This window comes from Tyto alba, unplaced genomic scaffold (genome assembly GCF_018691265.1).
Source record: "Tyto alba isolate M040663 unplaced genomic scaffold, T.alba_DEE_v4.0 Super-Scaffold_22, whole genome shotgun sequence".
Taxonomy (NCBI): domain Eukaryota; kingdom Metazoa; phylum Chordata; class Aves; order Strigiformes; family Tytonidae; genus Tyto; species Tyto alba.
This window is the reverse complement of record NW_024881296.1, coordinates 40,781,663-40,803,176: the sequence shown is the minus strand read 5'-3', so window position 1 is coordinate 40,803,176 and position 21,514 is coordinate 40,781,663. Positions and strand designations below refer to the sequence as shown.

Sequence of the window (21,514 nt, the reverse complement as noted above, 5' to 3'; positions counted from 1 at the left end):
GTAACATATGCAAATGTTCAGTGTGTGGCGTGTGTTTTATACGCTGGATGTACATGAGGTCGTATACAGAGCTCAGCTGGCGGCCGTGCTGCTTTTGGGAGGCACGGGAATTTGAGGGAGCACTCGAGCTCTCGGGTGATCCAACGGAGCTTGTCGCCTGCCTTTGGGAGGCAGAGCGGTTCCCCATTCGGCTCTTTGCCGAATCTCTGCTTTTGTCAGGAGAGCAGGAGCTAGCACCCGCTTCCCCGCTGTCCCCGGGCCGGGGGCCTGTTCCCACAGCCCCGCAGCCAGCCGGGGGGGCTGCGGGGAACCCGGGGGCCCCTCTGCCTCGCCGCTCCCAGGGATTTTGGGCAGGCGGGCCCCAGGGTCAGCAAGTGAGGCTCCAACACGGTCCGAAAGCTTCCCTGCGCCCTTTTTCCTTCTTCCAGGTGAAAACCCAGCCATTACAGGGCTCAGGGGGTTTGTGTGAAGCTGTGACAGCAAGTGGCTGAGCAAACTTCACGAGACTCCGGGTGCGGGAGCTCAGCAACGGATGCTGATCCACAGAAAAAAGCAAACCAGAGCCCTCAGCTGTAGGGGAAGGGGGAATAATCTCATTTTGTTGCTCTTTGCTCTTTTAGCTATTCACAGGTCTTAACGCCGAGTTGTTCCAAACAATGAGCCAAAAGATCAAACTTCCACCTGGCCTGCCCAGTCAGATGCAACACTTGCCCTCCAGTCACAGGCACACCCGTCCTGAGATTTTTTTTTTTCTTTTCCCCCTGTCTTGGATGTACACTATTTACCCCCACCCGGTAACAGAGAAGATAGTTACTGCTGGTAAGGGAAGCTGCAGTTCATGCTCACCAGCCTGCTCTAACCTGGTCACCTAAATCCCTGGGCAGGGCGAAGCACCGCAACCTTTGGATCTCCCTCTGCATGACAGGGTGCACAGCCTGCCAGCTGATGACCTGTATTCCCTAGGGCACTGCTCTCCCTTTCCAGCCCTCCTGCATGCTCACGCCGCAGGCCCCAGACTCCAGCCATGCCCTTGGGAGAAATGTTTTCTCTGTCCCGTCCCCCCCGTCCCCCCCCCCCCCCCCCCCCCCCCCCCCCCCCCCGACTTTGAAATCAGCTACAGTTTGCTCTTTGCAGTAGCGAGAGACCCGCAGCATCACTGGGCTGCGAACAGCAGCGCTTGCTGCTACCATCCCTCCCCTGGCCTGGGAACAGGGATTATAACTGATCATGTAGTGAGAGACAGGGGAGGAAAAAAACACAGATAAAGAGAGGAAAAAAAAAAAAAGAGAGAAGCTCTGTTGCTGTTAACACCATTCTGTTCTCTAATTTACTCATGTCCTGGTCTTACATTTTTGTTAAGCATTCAGCTGCAATGGAGGAATAGAAGGAGATGGTTAGATGCTTGTGTAGGTATAGATGGTTTTGTGTGCAAATTGCATTTTGAGATATATATGCACACACATAACAACACTGGCTTTATTAAAAATCAACAGAAAATATCTCACAGGCTTAAGTGAAGCTAGCATTTCCCCTCTGACATTCAAAATGAACCTCAGTAACCCGGCTTTAGCTGTCAGAATTTCTCCTGACAAATTCAGAAGCACTGAGAGACTAACACCCTGCACCAGTGGCGTCCTAGGAAGGGGCCTCTTTCCCTTTTCTGCTGAAAGAACATGGGTCCTGGTTTGGTCTGTGTGGGAAAAGCCAAAATTGAAGTGTCCCCTTCTTCAGTTAAGATGGCAGGGAATGCTGCCCCAATTGACAGGAGCCCCTTCAGCGATAAAATTTCCCTGTGTATGAGTCACAGGAAATTATAATCACTGCTTACCAAGGCTGCAGAACACAATGAGATTTCTGAGCTACAAACAGACTTCAATTATTCCCGAAAGACAGACAGACCCTCAAACTGACACAATTGGAGAAAATAAATATCCTTTTGTCTGCACTACTGGTGGTAATTTCCCATTAGACAGGAAAAGACTTCTTTGATGAATGAATATTGTCTACACATTAGAAGAGGAGCTACTGTCTATCTCCTAATAGCTCTTGCACGCTTGGGCTCAGCCCCACGGGAGGCCCTTAAGCCCCTTGGGTACAACGTGGTAGCATTCATTAGTGTACTGCATTTTTTATTGCAGCATTTGAGAAAAGGATGGTGCCTATTAAAATAAATTTGAGCAACTTCCCACTCACCTTGAAGCTATGTGGCAAGGTCAAATACGCTTAGCAATCTGCCTTCTCGGCCGCAGGTAGTCCTTTCCAGTCTAGAGGCTTCAGCAGAAACACTCGCACCGGAGACAGATTATCCATTTGTGCTTACTGTAATTTTAGCAGTTAATCACTTCTCTAATTTTGCATTTACCTGCGGTAATTAAATCAAAACCAGCGCGTCGCATAGAACTGAGCCAAGCATTGTTTGCAGGAGCTAAAGACGACCACGTTGGATCCTTTGACGAGCTCTGGACCTTTTCAAAGACCCACCAAGTCTCACACCATTTCCTTCCCACAGCGGAATGCTAACAGGCATTAATTACCAACCGTCGCTTGCGTGGCAGCGTGGCATTTCCGCTTGTCATTTTTCCTGGGACTGGTTTTGGATTAAGCTTGGCCTGGAGATGCCTGGGTCACCCCTCGGAGTCCTTTCAGCTGCTGGTAGGTCACCTCCGCTGGAACTTCGCCACCGCACCACGGACCAGTCGGGAGCTGGGTGGGCGGGTGGGGGGAGCGTGTGGCCAGTTGTTTTTATCTGGATGGGATTCGTTTAGCCTTACATTAAAAAAAATTACTGGACAGCACAGGAGATTCTTAATCTCATAATTCTACTTTTACAGTCACCACACAGCTATTTGTGGTATACACGCAGTACTGGAGAAAAAGCTTTTATTAATTTATAGCAAAGATGCTAACAACCTTGTTTAAATTTTTGCTAATGTTTTTATTTGAGAGATTAAAAAAACCCAAACAACAAAACTCCCAACATTAAGAAAAAGAAGCAGAAGAGCTACCGATGAGAAGCGGTCCGGATTTGCCACCCGCGGGTGGCAGCAGTCTGCACACAAAGCCGGCTGCAGGCAGAGGTGCGGCAGAGACCAGCACGGCGCTCGCAGGCCGAACGCGATACAAGAAACAGCAAACCCAAGGGTCAGAAACCAAGGCCGTAACACCCCAGCGGTGCCCCATCCGAGTCTTGCTTCCGGCGAGGAGCACAGGCAAAAGGAACGTTTTCGGCTCCTCCTGCACTACAGATGGCAAGCGCCGTGGCCGCGGCTGTGGCCTAGCGATGGCTGGTGGGGCACCTGGCGGCACCGGGCCGAGCCCGCGGCCTTGCCAGCCCGCTGGGCTACTGCAGGGTCCCCGGCACGCTGCGTGATGCCTTAAGGCGGGGGGGTAGCTGTGGGGGGAAAAAAGAGGACCACGGCTCGCTGCGTAAGTGCTAAGGGGAAGCCACAAGTCCAGCCAGGTCGATGGGCCCCCTCAGTACTCCACAGCTGCGGGTACAGCAACGCCGAATATACCGTGTACACATAGCATTACGTATAGACTCGACATGTAAAACGTTAACCGACTGACTTGCCATGGAAATCTGCTAACAAGCAACACTGCCATACAAATTCACACTCCAAGAAAGGCCGGGTGTGGAAGCCTCCTTTGCAAGAGGATTTTCAGTCAGTGCTTTGTATAGAAAATACTAAAACGATGACAATTTGCTCTCTGAATCTCAATTCACTATTGGGTTAGTTTTCAGGAACGGAAGAAGGTTCTCTTTAGAAGATGTGTGACTATTCGGAATATGAGTTCACAATCTGAGGATTAAATAACTTAAAAAAAAGTTTCAACCATAAGAAGCCTTACTCAGCTGCAATACTTTAAAGCGATAACAGAAATACAAGGCATAGAAAATATTTTCCTGCAACACTGATAAATGTAAAAGTATTCACGTTAAATGCAACAGAACTGTTAAAGAAAAAACTGTTTGTAGAACAGATAAATGAGAGACTAGATATGCATTCAACCATCTTCCTTACAGTTGAACTCCAGCTGCTTAAAAAACATATCGACTTCAGAATTTGGAAAATGATGTCCCATAGGCAACTGGTCTGCGTACTCCTATGAAATATGATGCCGCAAATGGCACGACACCCCTTCTTGAAAAGTTTTTATCTCCACAATTATCTCCACAGTTTAAACAAAAGAACAACTATCCGAATGTAAAATGCTCTTTTTTTTTTTGTTTTTAATTACTAAATTAAGAAAGTTAAACAGTTTTAAAATGTAAACTTGCAAATAAACCATAACAAAATGCAATTAAGACTTTAAAATTTGCAACTCAGTATTAAAAACTCAATAGAAATAGAAAGGAATTTTTTTTTTTTTTTTGGTTAAACGTAAGTAATTCAAGGCTGGTACAGACAACTGAAAAGGTAATACTTTGTTCTGTGCATCCCCCATGAAATGTAAAGAAGTGCATAGTAATTCCACTGGAGAACTTGCAGACATAAAGAAAGTAATTTCATTAGCAGTACAGGACATTTAACACACTTATTTTACAATGGAAAAATGTTACACATAAAACAGAAGAATCCTAGTTGCATGACCAACAGTTTAGCAGGTGGACATGGCTAAAATGCTATGATTTTAAGACCATCTGAATGTGGTTACACTGTTTAATAAATCTTTTTGAAACATTTCAGTATACATGTTTTGATCCAAGAAGTCCTTGCAGTTTCAATTTTCCAGTTCAAACGGTGATGGTGTAGTTTTCTTGCTTTAAATATGTTCGTTTTAATTTCAAGAACAAATCATCACACACTTGTCAAACATTGGAAACATTACTGTAAATACAGCACATGATTCCTGAAAGAGCAAAGTTACAACCATCTACAGGTACATAATCATAAACAAAAAGTGCAATCCAATTTAAAAAAATCATGCTTGGCAAAAGCCAAAAATTAGATCACTGGCTTTCAGAATCCCACCAGTGTTTTCATGTCTGCAGTAAAATTATCGCTTTCTGGGTACTGCTGCAGCAGGAGTCATCCACTTCCAAATGAGTTTCCCCTGCAATAGCACCCATATACTGTATGTACAGGTATGTATATATATTATATATATTTTATATATAAAAAAAGCAAAAAACCAAACACCTGTCCTGATTTTTTTTTTTTTTTTATTAGTTAAAACATGAAAAAAAATGTTTTAGACAAAGAGGCCACTTCTGGAAAATAATACTTTTAGTTGAATCAGGAGAAGACTAGTTAAAATCACATAAGTTTTGCGTTTTAAAAAAAGGAAAGCACTAGGATCAGTTATTGGCACTGAGTTACTATTTACAATGAACAGAGGTTTTGCAGTTTACATAACATCAATACAATGCAGTTTTGGAGTCTTTGATTAAGAAAAAAACCCAAGTGTTTTTCTCCTTTTCATCCAGGACATTCAGATTATTAGGACAAGTGGTCATAGGCAAGGGCTGCAGAAGTTCTCAGCTTCAGCCCTCCTGCGCACGGCGGTGCTGGAAGATGCTGCACGCTGGAGATCACGGAGTTGGAAGGTGAAGGGCAGGTGGGGCAGGGCTGAGAAACGCCTGGTAATTCATGACAGTGTCTGGGGACCAGGGGTTTACAGGTTGTCGCCGGGCTGGTACTGGGGTTCTGTTGCAGTGAAGTAGTCTTCAAGGAAACCCTGCAAGTATTCGAAAGTCGGACGCTCCTCTGGGTCTTTTTTCCAGCAGTGGATCATAAGCTCGTGCAAGGAGATGGGACAGTCCTGAGGACATGGCATCCGATAACCACGTTCTACTTGTTCCAAGACTTCACGGTTATTCATGCCTGCAAAGGGCAGACAAATCCACACTTAAATTACAGGAAAATTAACCCGAGTATCAGTGTATCCACAGTACATACGGTTTTCTCGATCATACGAATTTGTTTTGGTTCAGACAAGAGAAACAAAACCACCCCAATGTCCTGTTTCAGTTCTTCACCTACTGCAAGGTAACCCGGATTATTTTCTTTCTCAGTAGAGAGGGTCTGAGGATACAGTGAGGAATAAAATGCAGCCCCCAGGGTTACCCTCTTGGCTTACTCCCAATGGGAAGGATTTGGCTCTTTCCTTCTCCAACAACAGTAGCCGTGAAAAATATTATGGGAAGTGGTTCAGGAAAATAAATGCATTGCAACAAATACTATTCAAAATTCTAAAAATTAAGACGAATTTTTGAAACCTGAGAGTGGTCTGAGAGTGGGTCTTCCTTGAAGTGCTCTGTGAGGTCGTGCTGCAGAGACTTCAAGTCAAACCCTGCTGCTTTGGGCTACCAGGGATGCCCAGCAGCATTCCCTTCACCGTCAGATCTGAACCTCGCTGCGGCTGCTGAGCTGCACTCCCTTAACCTGTGCTGGTTAGTGTTGTTTCCACCACATTCCACTGTTCCATCCCAACCCAGAGGAGTTGCTCAGAAGACAAGTCAAACACCAAGCAAAACAGCTCCAATGCAGAACCACGGCTCTCTCTCAAAAAAGGCAAAAAAATGTTATTACCATCATGCTTGTCTCTAAGAGGCAAGCCAGGCCCTTTGCTACCTTGTCTTTTCTGTGCAACCTCTTCAACCCTTGATTCCTCTGCTGAAGTGCTTTCCACCATACGTTAATTGCGGTCAGCCTCAACTTTAGTTTAAATATCTCTTCCAGTAATTCCTTTTGGCTTTTTAACAGGACCAAAGGCAAGACTGGCACCACAGGCGTGCAGAAGTAACTCAGAGAAAGCGTGCACACTGCCTGCAAGCTTTGTGGCTTGCCCGTTGGCAAGCCCTGCCCCAGGCCTCTGCTGAAAAATGCCCGCAGGCTTCACTCCCCTGACTTGGTGAGTCCTGCCAAGCAGCTCTGCAGGAGGACTAGTAGGGACACTTAAGTTCCTCCATGACCAAGTCTAGAAACCAGCACCTTGATGTTACTCTTGCTGTTACTTTATCCTGCCCCTGGCTTCCAGGACACCATCCTTCCTTGGGTCTCCTCCACCCTGTTCTTTCAGGGTGTCTTCCTGAAGAATTTTCTTGGCCCAACTTCAGGACCCACGGGATTGTCTCTGCCTCGTATTTTTGGTAAGCTATTTGTGAGAAATAATTCAACCACCTTCTTCAATAGAGATTCATTTGTCTACTCTAAACCTTGACTAGTGGGGGTAGTATTCCTCCACTGCACAGGATTTAGGCTGGTAATTTAGCTGTATCCTTGGATTTGGTCTTTACTCCGTGTCCCCATGTCCTGGCTGTGTTTAAGTCTTAAAAACGTTTTGAAAGAAGCATCTGCAAAATACAGCCTTTCCTGACCATCCACATCTAGATCATCTCGTGTTAGGATTACAAAACACCTTCTCCCCGTATCTTGACAGAGCAGTTCCCTCCTGCTGATATCCATTTGCAGTGTCTCTGCAAGGATCATTTTCCCAGCCGGTTATTGTAACCACCTCTTGCATGGACTTGCCACTTGCTCCTCCTCCTCCTCCTCCTCCTACAGACCTCTCCTTACCGCTCCCTTTAGCACTGATAACTGCAAAAAGAAAGGCTGGATTTCTGATTTACAGTATTTCCTAGTGTGCGGACCAACACTTCAGCACTGGTTTCTTGTGTGTGATTTGTCACCTGCATCCACCCACTCTATTTTTGGTGTTAGATGTTTATGAGTAGGAGCAAACACTTTGTATGGCACCTAAAGGGGACTGGGACTGGGACTCCACAGATGACGAAAACAGAGTAATAGCGGTCCTCTGCAGACATCAGATTCTGCGTAGAGTTAAGGTTCTCCTGTATTATTGACTCCAAACCGATGTTTGGGTGTTCCTCATCATCCAGCAAGAACATTTTCAAGCATATTTTACTTTTTTTATTAAATTACAAAACAACACTAGTGGTCTGTTAGTCATCACTAACCCAAAGGCAACATCAACCCAAGTCTTCTGGTCTTGCTGTTTACAAGATGCTACAAGAAAAAAAATGGGCGTTTTGCTCATGTTGTGCTCTCAATGTTATTTTTTTTAATTAATATTTTGAACAAAAATCTGCACCCTTTTTTCATATCCTTGTCTTTGAATCTGCTGAACTACCTTATGTTTTGGGGTAAGAACTTCTGCTGCGCTCTGCTTCCCTTACATGTTAAAGGCTATGAAAGTGTTACCAGTAACTCATCTACAGTATACACCTAAACCACAAACAAACTGCATCCTTTGTTTTTATTTTGGCACTACCCCTTTAAGTACAACATGAGGGGAAGCAACAGCAGCAGAAAAGCTCCTTCCCAACTGATTTGTTATTCTAAGATATCAAATGTTTGGTATTTTTACCCAGTGCATTACTGAGTGCTGCAAAGCACACTCTGAAACTTGATAATGAACTGTATGCTGGAAGAAAAACCCTGAGGAGAGAGAGGGGGGAGGAAAAACATAAACAGCTTTTCACTTCCTCCTTTAAAAAAAAAACAGATAGAAAAAAGAACATAAAAGAGACATTGAAGTCTGAAATCATAGTCAGTTTTTTGTCCCTAGAAAGTCAGTCAAGCCAGGTTTTCTCATCCCAGTATAATCCAGGAAAATGCCCTTCGTTTCCTTTATCCTTTCCCCTCTCTCCCAGTAAAACCAGATATGAAACTAAACCAAGTAATCATCATCTTTCTTACTGGAATTCATACATACAGCAAAGGCTGCAGCGCCTAGGATTTGCCAAAGAAATTTTGTCGGTTTTGACGTGTGCTGTTAATTTAAAAAAGGAGTTTCAAATACATTTTTTTCAAAATTGATTGGATTATTAGTCAGACTTATAAATATAGCAGTGTTTCAGGTACACTTTTTTTACATCTGAAAAGGTCTATTTATGTTTACAAATCTATTGTCTATATTCACTTATCCTACAAGTTTTAATGTTTTTCTTTTGATAGTGAGAGCCTGTTGTATCTGCACTTCCAACACCACAGAGAGAATACTTGAGCAGTCTGCACAACTCTTCCCTCCTAATGAATACCCGAGAGTTTCAACTCCTTTAGTAAATAATAAATGAAATCTGCTTGCAGTACGCTTCTAGACCCCTTAAAAGTTTATCCTAAAATCCTTAAATCTGTGGAATAAAATAGTCAGCAATATTCTTCTGTAGACTGCAGCTATTTCACCTGCTTGAAAAATCAGTTTGTGCTAATGATGTTTCTAGAGTTACCATTCAGGACCAAGAAGGAAACAGAAGGAAACATCCAAATTCCAAAAGATGGATTTTCCATTAGCTTTTTTCCCTGAAAAGCCCCAAAATGAAATAACCTCCCACCATCCAGCTTTGTTAGTGAAACCTCCAGTAACCGTAGGCTGTCACGGGATATGGCTATTCTAATGCTCAGTACAATAAAAATCGACTGCCCATATGGACTGGGGACAGAAACACCATGCTGCTTGACTCTTCCTAGAAACCCTGCAGTAGTAAGAGTTACTGTGCCATAAAAGAGGATGTAGAGTTTCCAGCTGTGGCTAAAGAAAACACTGGAAAATGCTTTAGAGTGCTCTGAAGAGCTTGATTAGCTGGAGCCCAGCAGATGTGCAAACAGCGCAGGTCCGGGCACCGCTGCTCCTCCAGGAGAGAGGAAACGTTACGGTAATGAGGCAGCATCCCCACATCCAGAGCTAAGAAGCTGTACAGATTGCTCTGGGCAACGTGAAGTTCAGTGAGGGCAGCGATGGTTTTAAGCCACTTTATTCTTGCTTTCTCCTGTTGGACTGAGAATTACGCTCCTTCAAGACCCACTGCATGCTTTCAGACCAGTGATCAAACTAATACAGAAAAAAAATGCTTAAAGTAGGGCTCTTAAAATAACAGCTCAGCTGCTGTCCATCCCCAGAAATGCTGTCTTTCAGCTTCTCCAAGAGCCCGGAGCTGTGCCTCTGCTCATCTTCAGAGGTTCCTCAGATGGGGACATGTTGGCCCTTCTCTAGTACAGTTGAGAAGGTAAAACTGCCTAGTCCTCCGGAGGGGCTGGGTCATGCTGGCACTCCGAGCGAGCTCTCAAAAGAGAGAGGTACAGTGGAGACAGGTTGAGTTGGGGGTTTTGTTCACGTTTGATCTAGAAGCAGAATTTCTAACTTCCATGGACAGCCCCAAACAAAAGCCAGAGGGGAGGGCACAGGAATGGGATAGGGGACTTAGGCAGAGAGATTGTTCTGTACACAGGCATGACAGTGCACTGAAGGGAACAGAAAAGCTGCTCCTAAAGGAAGACAACCTTTGAAGCATAACGCTGTTCTTACAGAGTACAACACGAACCTAGTTATTTCTGTGCAAAAGTAGTAACAAGTTTTAAAAATCTGGAAGTCATGCCACCTCATTTAGAAATTAAGGCCTGAAACCCCCCATCAACTCCTCATCCTCAAAACTCCCACAAAGCTAGGCTTTCAATATCCGTTGGGGGTTTTTTTGTTTGTTTGTTCTTTTTCTTTTTTTTTTTTTAAATAAGTCATTATTTGCTTTGGTATAAGAGATGCAACTTTGAGCTACAGCATTTGTGAGAGGAGCTTTCCTGCTTACAAAGAAACACACCTGAGCTTATCTGTGCCACGTGCTGAGTACGAATCTCTCTTAACTCCTTATCCACCACCCACGATGCCGGTCCACAGGCACGTGCCGGCTCACCGATGTGCCCCAGCCCTGGGCAGTGTCCCGTGCACCCGCCGGGACTTGTGGCCCAGCTTCCCCCGGGGATGAACACACCCCCCCAGGGGCCGCAGAGCTGCTTGGAGCCCAAGCTCAAAGACCTGCCTGGCCAGAGGCAGCAAGGTGGATATTATCGCGGTGGCTGTCACACTAGACGTGAAACGTAAATGCTTTTGATGTGACAAGTGCAGCAGAAAGCAGAGGGGAAAAGTTAAGAGGTGCCTGCTTAGTGCAGCTGAGATTTTTGCCTATCCAAAAGGCAACACGTCAAACAAAACCCCAGTTCTCTGACTACTGCTAGAGAAATGCAGCCTTCTACTCTTGAACTCCATTAACAAACTCAAAACTAAGATCCAAGGGGAATTTGTAAAAGGGGAAAGAAACAGACACTGGAAAAGGTTGAATAAGCAAACTGTTTTTTAAACTTGGCTCCTCTTCTGCCCATATCTAGCTTTTATTTCCCCACTGTAATAGTGGAAATAGAACCTCAGAAAGACTGTGAAAGTTGTTTATTTCAATCTGCTGCGTTGTGAAAAGAATGGGAAAGCATTAGGGAAGGCTAGAAAAAGCACTAATAAATTAGTTATCACAGCAGTCCTTTATATCAATTGACAGAGAAACAGGCTCGGTTGAAAGACGAAGATGAGGACACCTGTCAAAAAGTCAGTTTTGCTTGTGGAAGCTACAGGGTCTGGGGCAAAGCTTGTTTGTGAAGTCTAGCTTCATCTTCATCTCTGCTACGAAAATATTTACTGCTCACGTGTCCTGCCACTGCTCCAGCCTCTCTCCCAAAATGAAGCATCAGGTCAGGAACTGGTTGAAATCTGGGGGGACAACGAATGCCAAGTCCTGTTCCACACAGCCTGTTCCTCTCCTCTATACCGCCTGACTTCTCCTTCTGTCCTCCTCCTCGTGCTTCTCCCTCCTTCTGCACAAGCTCCAAGCAATGCTGGGTTCTCCAAGGCATGAGGTAGAGTGCCCTGCAGGCATGGTTACCACCACAGGACTGGTGTGTATGTTATAAATAACCTCTCCAGGCACTAACGCCTAGTTAAGCGAGTGAGCAATCCCTCTGGGGGCCTCTCCCCGCTCCCCCAGCCCGTTACAAGCTGTAAACAGGGACATCAGCACAGCAGGCCCACAAATGTCTTGGAAACTGCAGAGCCACAGCTCCATGACCCTCTCTGGCTCAAGGCTGACCCTTCCCAGGGCTCGCAAACCCACGCCTTGGGTGCCAAAGCGGCTGGCAGTGCCTCCAGGCTGCATTCCCTCACCTACAGGCTGTCCCCTGGAGCTGAGCCTTGCCTCTCAGCATCGTTGAACTCCCCTCCTTTCCTCCCCACGCGAGCCATGCCGTGATGGCAGGAGAAGCCCTGTGGGTGCACCTGAACCCTACTCCCCGCCCCAGATAGGGACCTGAATTCATGCAGCCTTATCCTTCCAGGAGGGCCTTCCTTTCCCCAGCAAGAAGCAGGGATGGATGATTCTTCCTATGTCAGGGGAAAACAGAGCCTTTCCCGAGGCGCTTAGTAAGTCTTTGTCACCTTGGGAAATCCAAGCCCTCCCTTCAACCCACATGCAAAGACAGACCCTCCTGAGAAGGCCCCAGTTCCCCTCCATCGTTGCCTCAGCCTATAAAAGGCTTCTCAGTTAGGGTGTGGGGAATGAGTTCAAACTGAATTTAAAGATTTTGGAAATTAACATTTAAAATAGAGGCCGCCCTTAGGTAAAACTGACTGAGCGGGGAGTGACTGGCGACCACGAGAATGGTTAAGACCCTCTGACTGCCAGGTGTGGGAGGCCCGGTGGGTGGAAGGGCCCTGGCGTGGGGCTCGGGCAGTGCATGCCAAGGCAGCACACGGCCACCCGGCAAACTGCTGACTCTGGGATATGTGATGCACAAAAGGGTGTTTCCAGCTACTCGGCCTCTTCCTAGCGTGGGTGGGGGAGAGTGAGCCGGAAGGACTTTCAGTGTGCGAGGGCTTTAGGCAGGGAGGGAGGCGGGGGGAGGACAGCGCTGAAAGAGCAGAGGAGCCGCGGGCTGCCTCTGATGTGCTCAACCTCCCAGGTAATAAAACCGTCCACATTTTCAGGACACAGACCATGCCTGAGATTTCTGTCACGGGTCCTACAAGAAGCTATGCATTGCAAACACTTAAATGCACACCCAGTGGCCTCTTTCTCCTTGGGGAAGGGAAAGGAACACTTGGGAAGCGCAGACGTTCTCTGGTGCCATGGCCAACACTGTGTTCAGTTGCAAACTTGCGAGCTAACATGGGGCTTAGATGGTCACTTTTGCCAGGAATAGCATTTTTCCTGTGTGCGTGCATGTGTCGGTGCTCATGCACGTGATGGGAGAGAAGTCTACTCACTAAGCATCTCTGCCCCTACCACGTGGAGCTCAGGGAAAAAAAAAAAATTCACCTTAACTCTGCCCTGGCTGGCGAGAGCCCCTGTGCTACCCGCTCCACTGGTAGTGACTAGGAATTTCCTCTGCCTGCAGCCCTGCGAGGAGCGCTGCCCACCCTCTGGGAGCAACACCGTGTCATCTAAGCCTTACACGTCTTCCCCCTGCCTTCGACCTTTGCGTGCTGTGCCACGTCTGCATTTAACCCTCGATACAGTTGTGTAAATCACAGTTCTCCCACACCACTGCCAGTAATCCTCATGGCAAGAAGACCTCTGTGCCAGCTGACACAGCCACTTCGTGTGCTGGCAACACCCCCTTTTCTTTAACCACACGGGGAAGTGCTGGGCAGAGGGACTGCTCCATCCTACAGAAACACGTCATCTCACTTTCTGCTACCTCATTCTGTTGTCACAACCGCAGCTTTGCTAAGCTGTTCCTTGTTAAATGTGCCAAAATTCACAAGAAGCCTTCTAGTCCCCATATTCTCTTCCCAAATATCAGCCACTGGCTGCTAGACACTAGCAAAATTGAAATTCCTGGTAAAGCTCTGGGAGTTTAGCTTTTGCTGAGTTCAGCTTTCTGAAGTGGCATGAGGTACCACAGGACAAACTGAACTCCACCTTGACGCTTCTCCTGCTCTATTTAATGTATGGATCTGAGTGCTTGGCCGTGGCACGGACTGGGAAATTGAAACTCCTTTAGGGCACTTTCCATTAAATCAGCTGCAGTGCACACAGCCATACTGGTAAGTATTATAGAGAATTTTTTTAATATGAAAAGAATAAAGATGCAGCTAGATGCCCCGTTGTTCCTATCTGTGCTGATCTGAAAGTGAAGGGATTAAGTTCTTTTCCATGTGATGCACTGCTTTCAGCTCACTCCTTTCCTCTTCACCTGAATGCCTACAGTCTTCAGCGGGGGCGACAGAAGGAAAAGCTCTTTCTGCATAGGCAGATCCAATCACCCCTCCTACAAATCTTAATCCACTGGATACTTGGCAGGGTTCCAACAAAGAGCCATGGGGCCTCCGGTTCCCCCATGCAGAGATTCTGGCCCCACTGTGACCCCACCATGAGCTCCGGCCTGTGCATTACACAATCAGTTTCTTTCCTTTCCGTTCATCTTGAAAGCAAGGATTGAAATTTTAAGAGTTTATAAGAGATTGGGTAATACCATACATTCAGACAGTCATCAAACCTTGCAGAGAACCAGACTTACAGAATAAATGGAGTTTTCAAGCATACACAGAACTTAGGCATGATAACCATTCTCCTTTGAGCCCCATGAAAATAAATAAACATTCCAATTTAAGCATACGGCTCATTCCGGCTCCTTTCCCCAGGTGAAGCAGGGCTTAGGCTGTTTCCTTACCTGGGTATGGCACTCTCCCTTTTGTCACCAGCTCTGTCAGTAGGATCCCGAAAGACCACACATCTGACTTTATTGTGAACCTTCCATACAATGCCGCTTCTGGTGCAGTCCATTTAATGGGAAACTTTGCACCTAATGAAAGAGCAGATGAATCTTAATCAGAATAGAGACAGAATCAAAGTACCAGTTTGCGGGTGACTGCTGTTTTCTGCCACACGTGCAGGTGGACAGAGCTGCTGGCAAGTGTTAACAAACAGTTCCCTGGGGTACGGTCAGGGAGGACAGGCGGGTGGAACGTGTCGGGCAGAAGGGAAGACTTAGCAGGGAAGGGGTGGGTTTGTCCCACATCCCAAGAGAAGGCTAAGACATTTTAATTCAGGTTTGAAGTTTTATAAAAGAAAAAAAAGAAGTTTTCAAAACCAGTGAGCCCAATATAATAGAAATTCCTTCTCCCAAAGTGTTTTAAATTAACGTTTCCCTATGATATTTGCAAGTCAAACACAGTTAGCGTGTACGAATAGAAGTAGAGATTTATTGGAAATGTACCTCCCAGTTTCCCTGCTCGAGCTGAGCAAAATGCAAAACAAACATGGTAAAAACGTAAATTAAAAACAAACCTAATATTTCATTAGAAACATGCAAGGACTTAAAAATAATACCGCCTTTCGAGTTGCTTGGAGTGCAATGATGTCAAGGCACAACTCTGCCCTGTGATTTATAACTTGACAGTGTACTTTAAGCTCCTGGCACTGAAAAGCCTGTAGTGCCTTAAATACGTGCTGTTCTAATGTGCTCATCCATCATCAGAGCTTGCAGGAGCCAGTTGTGGTATGGATGGTAAGATAACAAGCCTTTAAACACAGATTTATTTGCTTTTCCAATCATTTACTGTTTTCTTAGGGAAAATATTTTCAGTATGACTTTAAAGAAAAGTCTTGTGGTAATAATTAACTCATAGTATGTACAAAAAAATATGCAGACATTTCCCTGGTGTCTTGTATTAACATACAGGCAAAAGAGTTGCATTGCTTATTGCTGATCCCTCGTGACAAACACTCTTGAATTTGGAAACAGACTGACTTTGACTTCTCACCACCCTCTCATAAAAGTTCCCTTAGCTTTCAGGAGGAGTGTGGAAAGTGTAACAACGTGGACAAATCACCCTCAGGGAGTGAAGTTACGGCACTGTTTACAGTTCCCTGCTGGCACTGTTCTGCCTTGGTATCCAGTACTCGATGCCCTGTATCTTCCGCTACATGCTGCAATCTGCCTTGACTCAGAGTACAAAGTAAACACGGTAATTCTCATCTCCTTACTTAGTAAAACATCAGGTGTGCTAAAATTTTTCCTGCTCTACGTGTAAGTGATCCTAAGAGAGAATATTACTCAGAAATAAATGCATTTTTCTAGGGAAAATCTGCAGTCGCTTGAGTAAGTCTTGCTAAATTACAAGACGCAAGGCAAGGTTTCAAATCCCTAATGCCTGAAGTACAGGAACTTAGTTAGTTAAGAATCAACGTGTCAGTGGTTAGATTTGCAAAGGTGCTGGAGGATTTTTGGATGTCTATTCACTTTCCAAAAAGTCTGTCTCTTCTGTATTTTCCTTACTTGGTATGCAGGCAGGGGTTAAACTTTGGGTGCTTGGCTTTGGTCTCAACCTCCCTAACCTACACCTCTCCACGGGATCAGTCTTAGTTTACAAGAGTCAAAACGTAGAGAACTCCATCTTCCCTTAAAAGCTGCCTTGGCTGGGATGCCCGAGATCTCTGCAGCCACCTCTTGAGCCTCTGTTCTGGAAGCTGGCCCTGCCTCAGCAGCACCAGCAGCCACGCGGGGTTGGCAACCGGCTCCCCCAGCCACCGGCAGATCCGGGGGCTTTGCACCCCTTGCCGAGCCCTGGCAAAACTGCAAGCTGTGCATACCTGGTGCTCAGGTTCCTTAGGCCTGCAGTGCACGGCTTTAGATGGGCTTATGCAGGCATGCCATGAATATGAGGGCTGACGTCCCTGTGCCCTCTCGTACGTGCAGCTGAAGGCTTGGACGTCGGCGGGTGGTGGGTGAGACAGCCAAGCACGAGGGTTTGCTCGTTCACGTGTTGCACGCGTTTTATTCAACAATATATATATATATTTTTTTTTTTTTTCCTGTAATCAGTTGTGTTTTTCTCAGAAGCTGAGCTAAACTTTGTCTAATTCCCTTGTGCTTCATAATCAGATCCAAAGGTAGGCAACCACCTGGAAGTCATCTTTGGAGGAAAGAAATCTCTTCAGACTCCTTCGTGGCCAAGTCTCCTGGTATTTTTGCCTTCCTCCTCTACTGCTGGTGTGGCACTGGGAGGTGAGTATGTGGTGTGTCGAGCGACCACGGGAAGACGAGAAGCAAGGTAAGTAGGTGAGGAGGGAGGAAAATCCCAGCACATCCCTTTTCCTGAGAGCTAGAGCAGTACACACCCCACTGGACTGTGATGAGCACAAATGGTCTGTGCTGTGGATTTTCTGCTGACAGGATAGCTACTCATTGCATTTCTATGTTGCCCCTGCTGCGGGCGATTCTCTGGCTAAAATAATTAATACAAAAATCACATGTTCTGCATTTTGTGAGGTATCTCTTCAACTTTAGTTTGAAGTGGTAGATGGGGAGGAGGGAAAGGCAAGGTCGCCAGAGTCGTCACCAGGAGAGCCCTGCCTCGTGGTTTTCTGGCCCAGCGACGCAGGCTGGGGGCTCGGTGGTCCAAGAGAGCCTGCCACCCAGCTTGGCAGAGCCATCAGCAAGGGGAGAGGCAGAGACCAGGGAGGCTGGAGCAGGCTGTCAGCTCGCCGAGCTGCAGGTACAACGCGCGCACTGCCGTCACGCAGGGATCACACACAGCTTGGGTGAATGGGTGCCGGGGGGTGGGTGGGTGGGTGTAACAGGGATCCCCCCCCCCCGAGGGGCTGCCTCCTGGCTGATGTCTGCCACTGGAGACATGGGCAGAGGGCTTCTGTGCAAACACAAAACCCCCCGGCCGCGTCGAGCCCGGCTCCGGGGGCTCCCCACTGCTGCTGCTGTACGGAGCGTCCGCGCAGGCCGGGCGCTGGGCACGGCTCCCGACCCACACAGCCTCTGAGCTTACTCTCTCTCAACACACCGATTACGAAATCCGCCCCCTCCCGCTGCCCAGGCCCCACCAGCTTATTAAACAAGCTGACTTTGTGCTGCAAACAAATTACAGCATCATAGCATCAGATAAAATGCATATTACTGACAAGCATGTTAATAAATCTGATAAGCCAAATTACTCCAGCTGACAAGGCAGCCCATCTCCTACTTTGAAGGCAGATTTTGTATCAGTGGGAGGGATTTATCTTTTTTTTTTTTTTTTTTTTTTTGCTGGAACCCATTTTATTACAAACTAGCAGGTCAGTAACTCCGTGCGTACAAACCAACCGCATACCTCGTTCATTAGGTCAGGATAGCCTGTCTTTGCCCCAAAGCAAGCTACTAATCTGCAGCTTTTATCTCTGTCCCTTTTCTGAAACATTTCAGCCTGGGGAAAGCCTTTTTTGGGTTTCTGCGCTGCTTGCAACCACATCAACCCCGAGCTGCTGTAACAATTTACTGTTAGGGCAGCCGGCCCTGCCTCCTACCTCTGTGGATTTTTGTGAGGCTCAGCCCTGTTCTTGGGACCTCTGCCCAGCTCTGCCCAGGCATCCACACAGGTTATCCCCCAGGAGGATTTCCTTGGGAAAAATCAATCTGTGGCCCTGCTTTAATTCTTGGTCGGCTATAAGGAGGTCACGTGGTGAGAAGGAGTGGAGGGGGCCGGGATAATTGAGTGACCTTGACGTACAACTCTCAGCACGGTTTCTTCTGAGGCGAGTGAAAATCCCTCAGAGCTTTGTTTTTTTCAGATCTAAATCTTGACGAAGCAGAATCCTCTGAAATTCATGCCCCAGAGCCACCGCCAGTTTGATAATGATCCTGTTTCCGGAAATGCTACAAAGCTGCTCCCTCTTGGATCTTAAAACCAAACCCAACACAGCACCCCAAGCTCTAAGACCCCAAAGCTAGGGGAACGCTTGGGGTAGCAACCAGAGGACGTGATGCGGCGCTGAATGGCTCCTGGGACTGGAAAGGGAATGCTGCAAAAGGTAAAAAAGAAGTGCTGAAGCAAGCATGTAACAGGAAACGAGTCAGCCCTGGTAGGCGATGATGAGTGCCGTGTGGGAGGGACTGCACAATTACATTTTTTGTGCTGTGAGAACCAACACGAAATTACAAGCCTGGCAAAACATCAGTGATCAGAAGCAGGCTCCGCAGGCTGAGCCCTCCTGGGGAAGTGGGGGGCGAGGGGAACTGCGTGTCTAAACACCCCGCTCTCCCCCTGCCTGCACGCCCCCCTTCCCCTTGCCCTTCCCCCTGACCCGGCCACGCTGCTTCTCGCAGAGCAGATGGCATCTCTGTGGGAGCGTATCAGTGATCCCCCCCCGGGATCCCGGGGGCTGGCTGTTGAGAAGCCAGAGTCCTTCGTCCCGTCCGCTGACGGCTGGCCCGGGGAACGGCAGGTCAAGAGCAAGAACAAAGCCCTGGACGTTACAGCCCACACTAGAGTCAGCTGCGAACAGGAGAGATCTGATTAGCTGGTGAGCTGCGAGCCAGGGCTCTGCAAAAGGACTGGGGAGAGCCTGGAAGGGGGCAAAAATTCCCTGCTCATTTCTAGGAAATCAAAACAAGAAGCATCACTCGTTTTTAGGCAGGGCAGGAAGGAGGTATTTTGAAGTGTTAAGGAGGCAAAAATGATCTGAGAGTTTACAAACACGTACTAGCGCTCCTAAAATAGCTCTGACTTGTCTGGAAGGCATCAGAAAGATCCTTATTGTTTCATGTGTGCTTGGAGCAGCACTGCTGCAAGTGCTGCCAGTGTATGCAGTAGAAACACAGCCTGGAAAATAACTCTGCTCTTTTTTTTTTTTTTTTTTTTTTTTTTTTTTATTAAGGCAATTTTAAATTTGTATCAGCTGCTACTGCTTAGAATAGCAACAACTCTTCCCCAGCAACTCTGTGGAGCACTCGGCACTCTCCACAAAAATGCCATGTGCTTGGCCAAAACTCCACATAGCTGTGAACCAGATCAGTGTAAGGGGAGCAGGACTGCATGGGAAATCTTGTGCTGGAGGCGATGGGAAGTTTCTCTCTGCTCTGTAGAATACCAGGACTTTTCAGTCTTGCCTTACAGGACTGACACAAGCGTCATCACGGATGGAAGGAAACAAGGCTGAATGCCTGACACTGGCAGGAAAGGGAAGGTGTTGCAACAGCAAGAGCAGAAAGAAGCAAGCCCCAGCGCTGCAGGCTGCGATGCAGCCCGCCAGTGTAGTCTTTAAAACGGGCGTCACTTTAACAGGCATGTTTTTCCCCTTTGATTACTCACTTCCTCTAAAAGCAAGAGGAGCCAAATGCTCATTACAAGCCAAGGACTTTTTTTGTATTATTTAATGGCAGTGTATAGCTGCTAGTCACACACTTTAAATCATTAGTGGCATGACCATCTCCTTCCTTCCTGACGATTGCTGAGAAATGGCAGTGCAGACAACGAACCGCTTTTTATTTACCTCTCATAAATCAGGAACAGTCAGGCCTCCTTTGTTCAAACCAAAAAGAAAATAAACCAGTCAGTAAAACGTTACCACCAGGCTCAGTAATACCCACACAGGTTCAGGAATCCTGCACTCTAGCCTGCTGGGGCTCAAAGCATCCCCATCTGTTTCCTTTCAAAATATTTAATCGGAGACAAAAGTGACAGTGGGGGAAGGGAGTAGGAGATCAAGCAAGGCTGGAGAAAACCACCTCTTCCCCACGCCAACAATGAGCTCTGTACTAACACTACGCCAAGAGAAGGATGACTGCTGAGGAGTGACCAGAGGCTTTAATCTTCAGATTTTGGAAGGCAAAACATCTCCTTTCTCCCACAGGAGCTGCCAGTCTGGAGCACTCCCCTCCCCTCCACTGGCCAGGCTCTCCTCCTGTGTCAAAATTCCCACTGAAGCAGTAGTCAGCTAGATAAACAGAGCAGTCCCCAGATGCATCCCCTTGGAGGCTGAAGTAATAGGTCATGGGAAACAAGCAGAGGCAACCATTTCCTCCTGATACTGTGGTCTCCACCAAGCAATGCTCAAACTGCAGTTTAACTAAACAAACCAGGACTGAATCCCACTTGAAGAAAAATTCCAGTGGCACATCAGAAACCATGGTTCTTCCTCAGTAAATTAAAGGTCCTAGGCTCACCCTGGCTGCCCACCTGGCTTGGAAGTGAAATATAAATTGAGAGCATGCTGCTTGGCCAAAAGTGCAGCTCTCCCTAGAACAAGCTACCATTTAAGAGAGAGTCAAAAAAATATTAGTGGAAGTAGGAAGACCTTTCTACAAGATGCCTGTGATTACAGCTCTTTGGGTGTCTCTGTTAAGGAATTCTGTAGCTCTAAAGGACTCGAGCCTGACCCTGAGGTGAGGGGAAGGAAGTATTGTCATTGCCCGGGAGTATGGGAAGGATGGGTGACTTCTTCATACTTGTCCCATGAGATGAAGCCAGGCAAACAAAATTCAGATCTCTGGACCATCAGCAATGCAGGATAAAAGCCAAACTATGTCTCTCTTTCCAGCCACTTCCACAATACAAGTGATTGCTGCTGTGGAAGAAAGGCAGGAGGGACCGATGGCTATGTTCCCTCTCCCTACCTGTCCCAGTGTTACACTTTTCTTCGCTCAAAGTTTTCCCACCCAAAATCCAATAATTTTTGTTGCCTTAAAAAAGTCTGATCTTCTCCTCAACATCAGTCAGGCAGGTTTTCACGGCTTTCTAACATGTGAAGAGGGCAAAACTATTCTGAGAGACTTAAACCAGGAAGCAAACAGGTCATCAGAGGATTTCCAAGGGATCGGGAGCCTGAAGAGATCTGGCCAGAAGGAGGTCACATACTTGTCTATTAAACCAAATAATCAGTCATGTCAAACTATACTTTGGGTGGTTTCCAAAGGGAACAAAAGACATGGCAGTAAACCAGACATAAACAGAGATAATG

At 46.8% G+C, this 21,514-nt stretch overlaps 1 protein-coding gene across 5 annotated transcripts in view; it reads right to left on the bottom strand.

Moving 5' to 3' along the window:
- Positions 1 to 2,938: 2,938 nt before the first annotated feature.
- The window catches only part of FYN (FYN proto-oncogene, Src family tyrosine kinase), a 149,595-nt gene continuing 131,019 nt past the window's right edge, over positions 2,939 to 21,514 (bottom strand). For all 5 annotated transcript variants that reach the window (XM_042796063.1, XM_042796062.1, XM_042796061.1 and 2 more), the window contains 2 exons: positions 14,457 to 14,588; positions 2,939 to 5,828 (listed from right to left, as the gene is read on the bottom strand). In XM_042796063.1, coding sequence (XP_042651997.1) covers positions 5,620 to 5,828; positions 14,457 to 14,588 — 341 coding nt within the window. In that variant the 3' untranslated portion in view covers positions 2,939 to 5,619. The remainder of the gene's footprint in view (positions 5,829 to 14,456; positions 14,589 to 21,514) is intronic.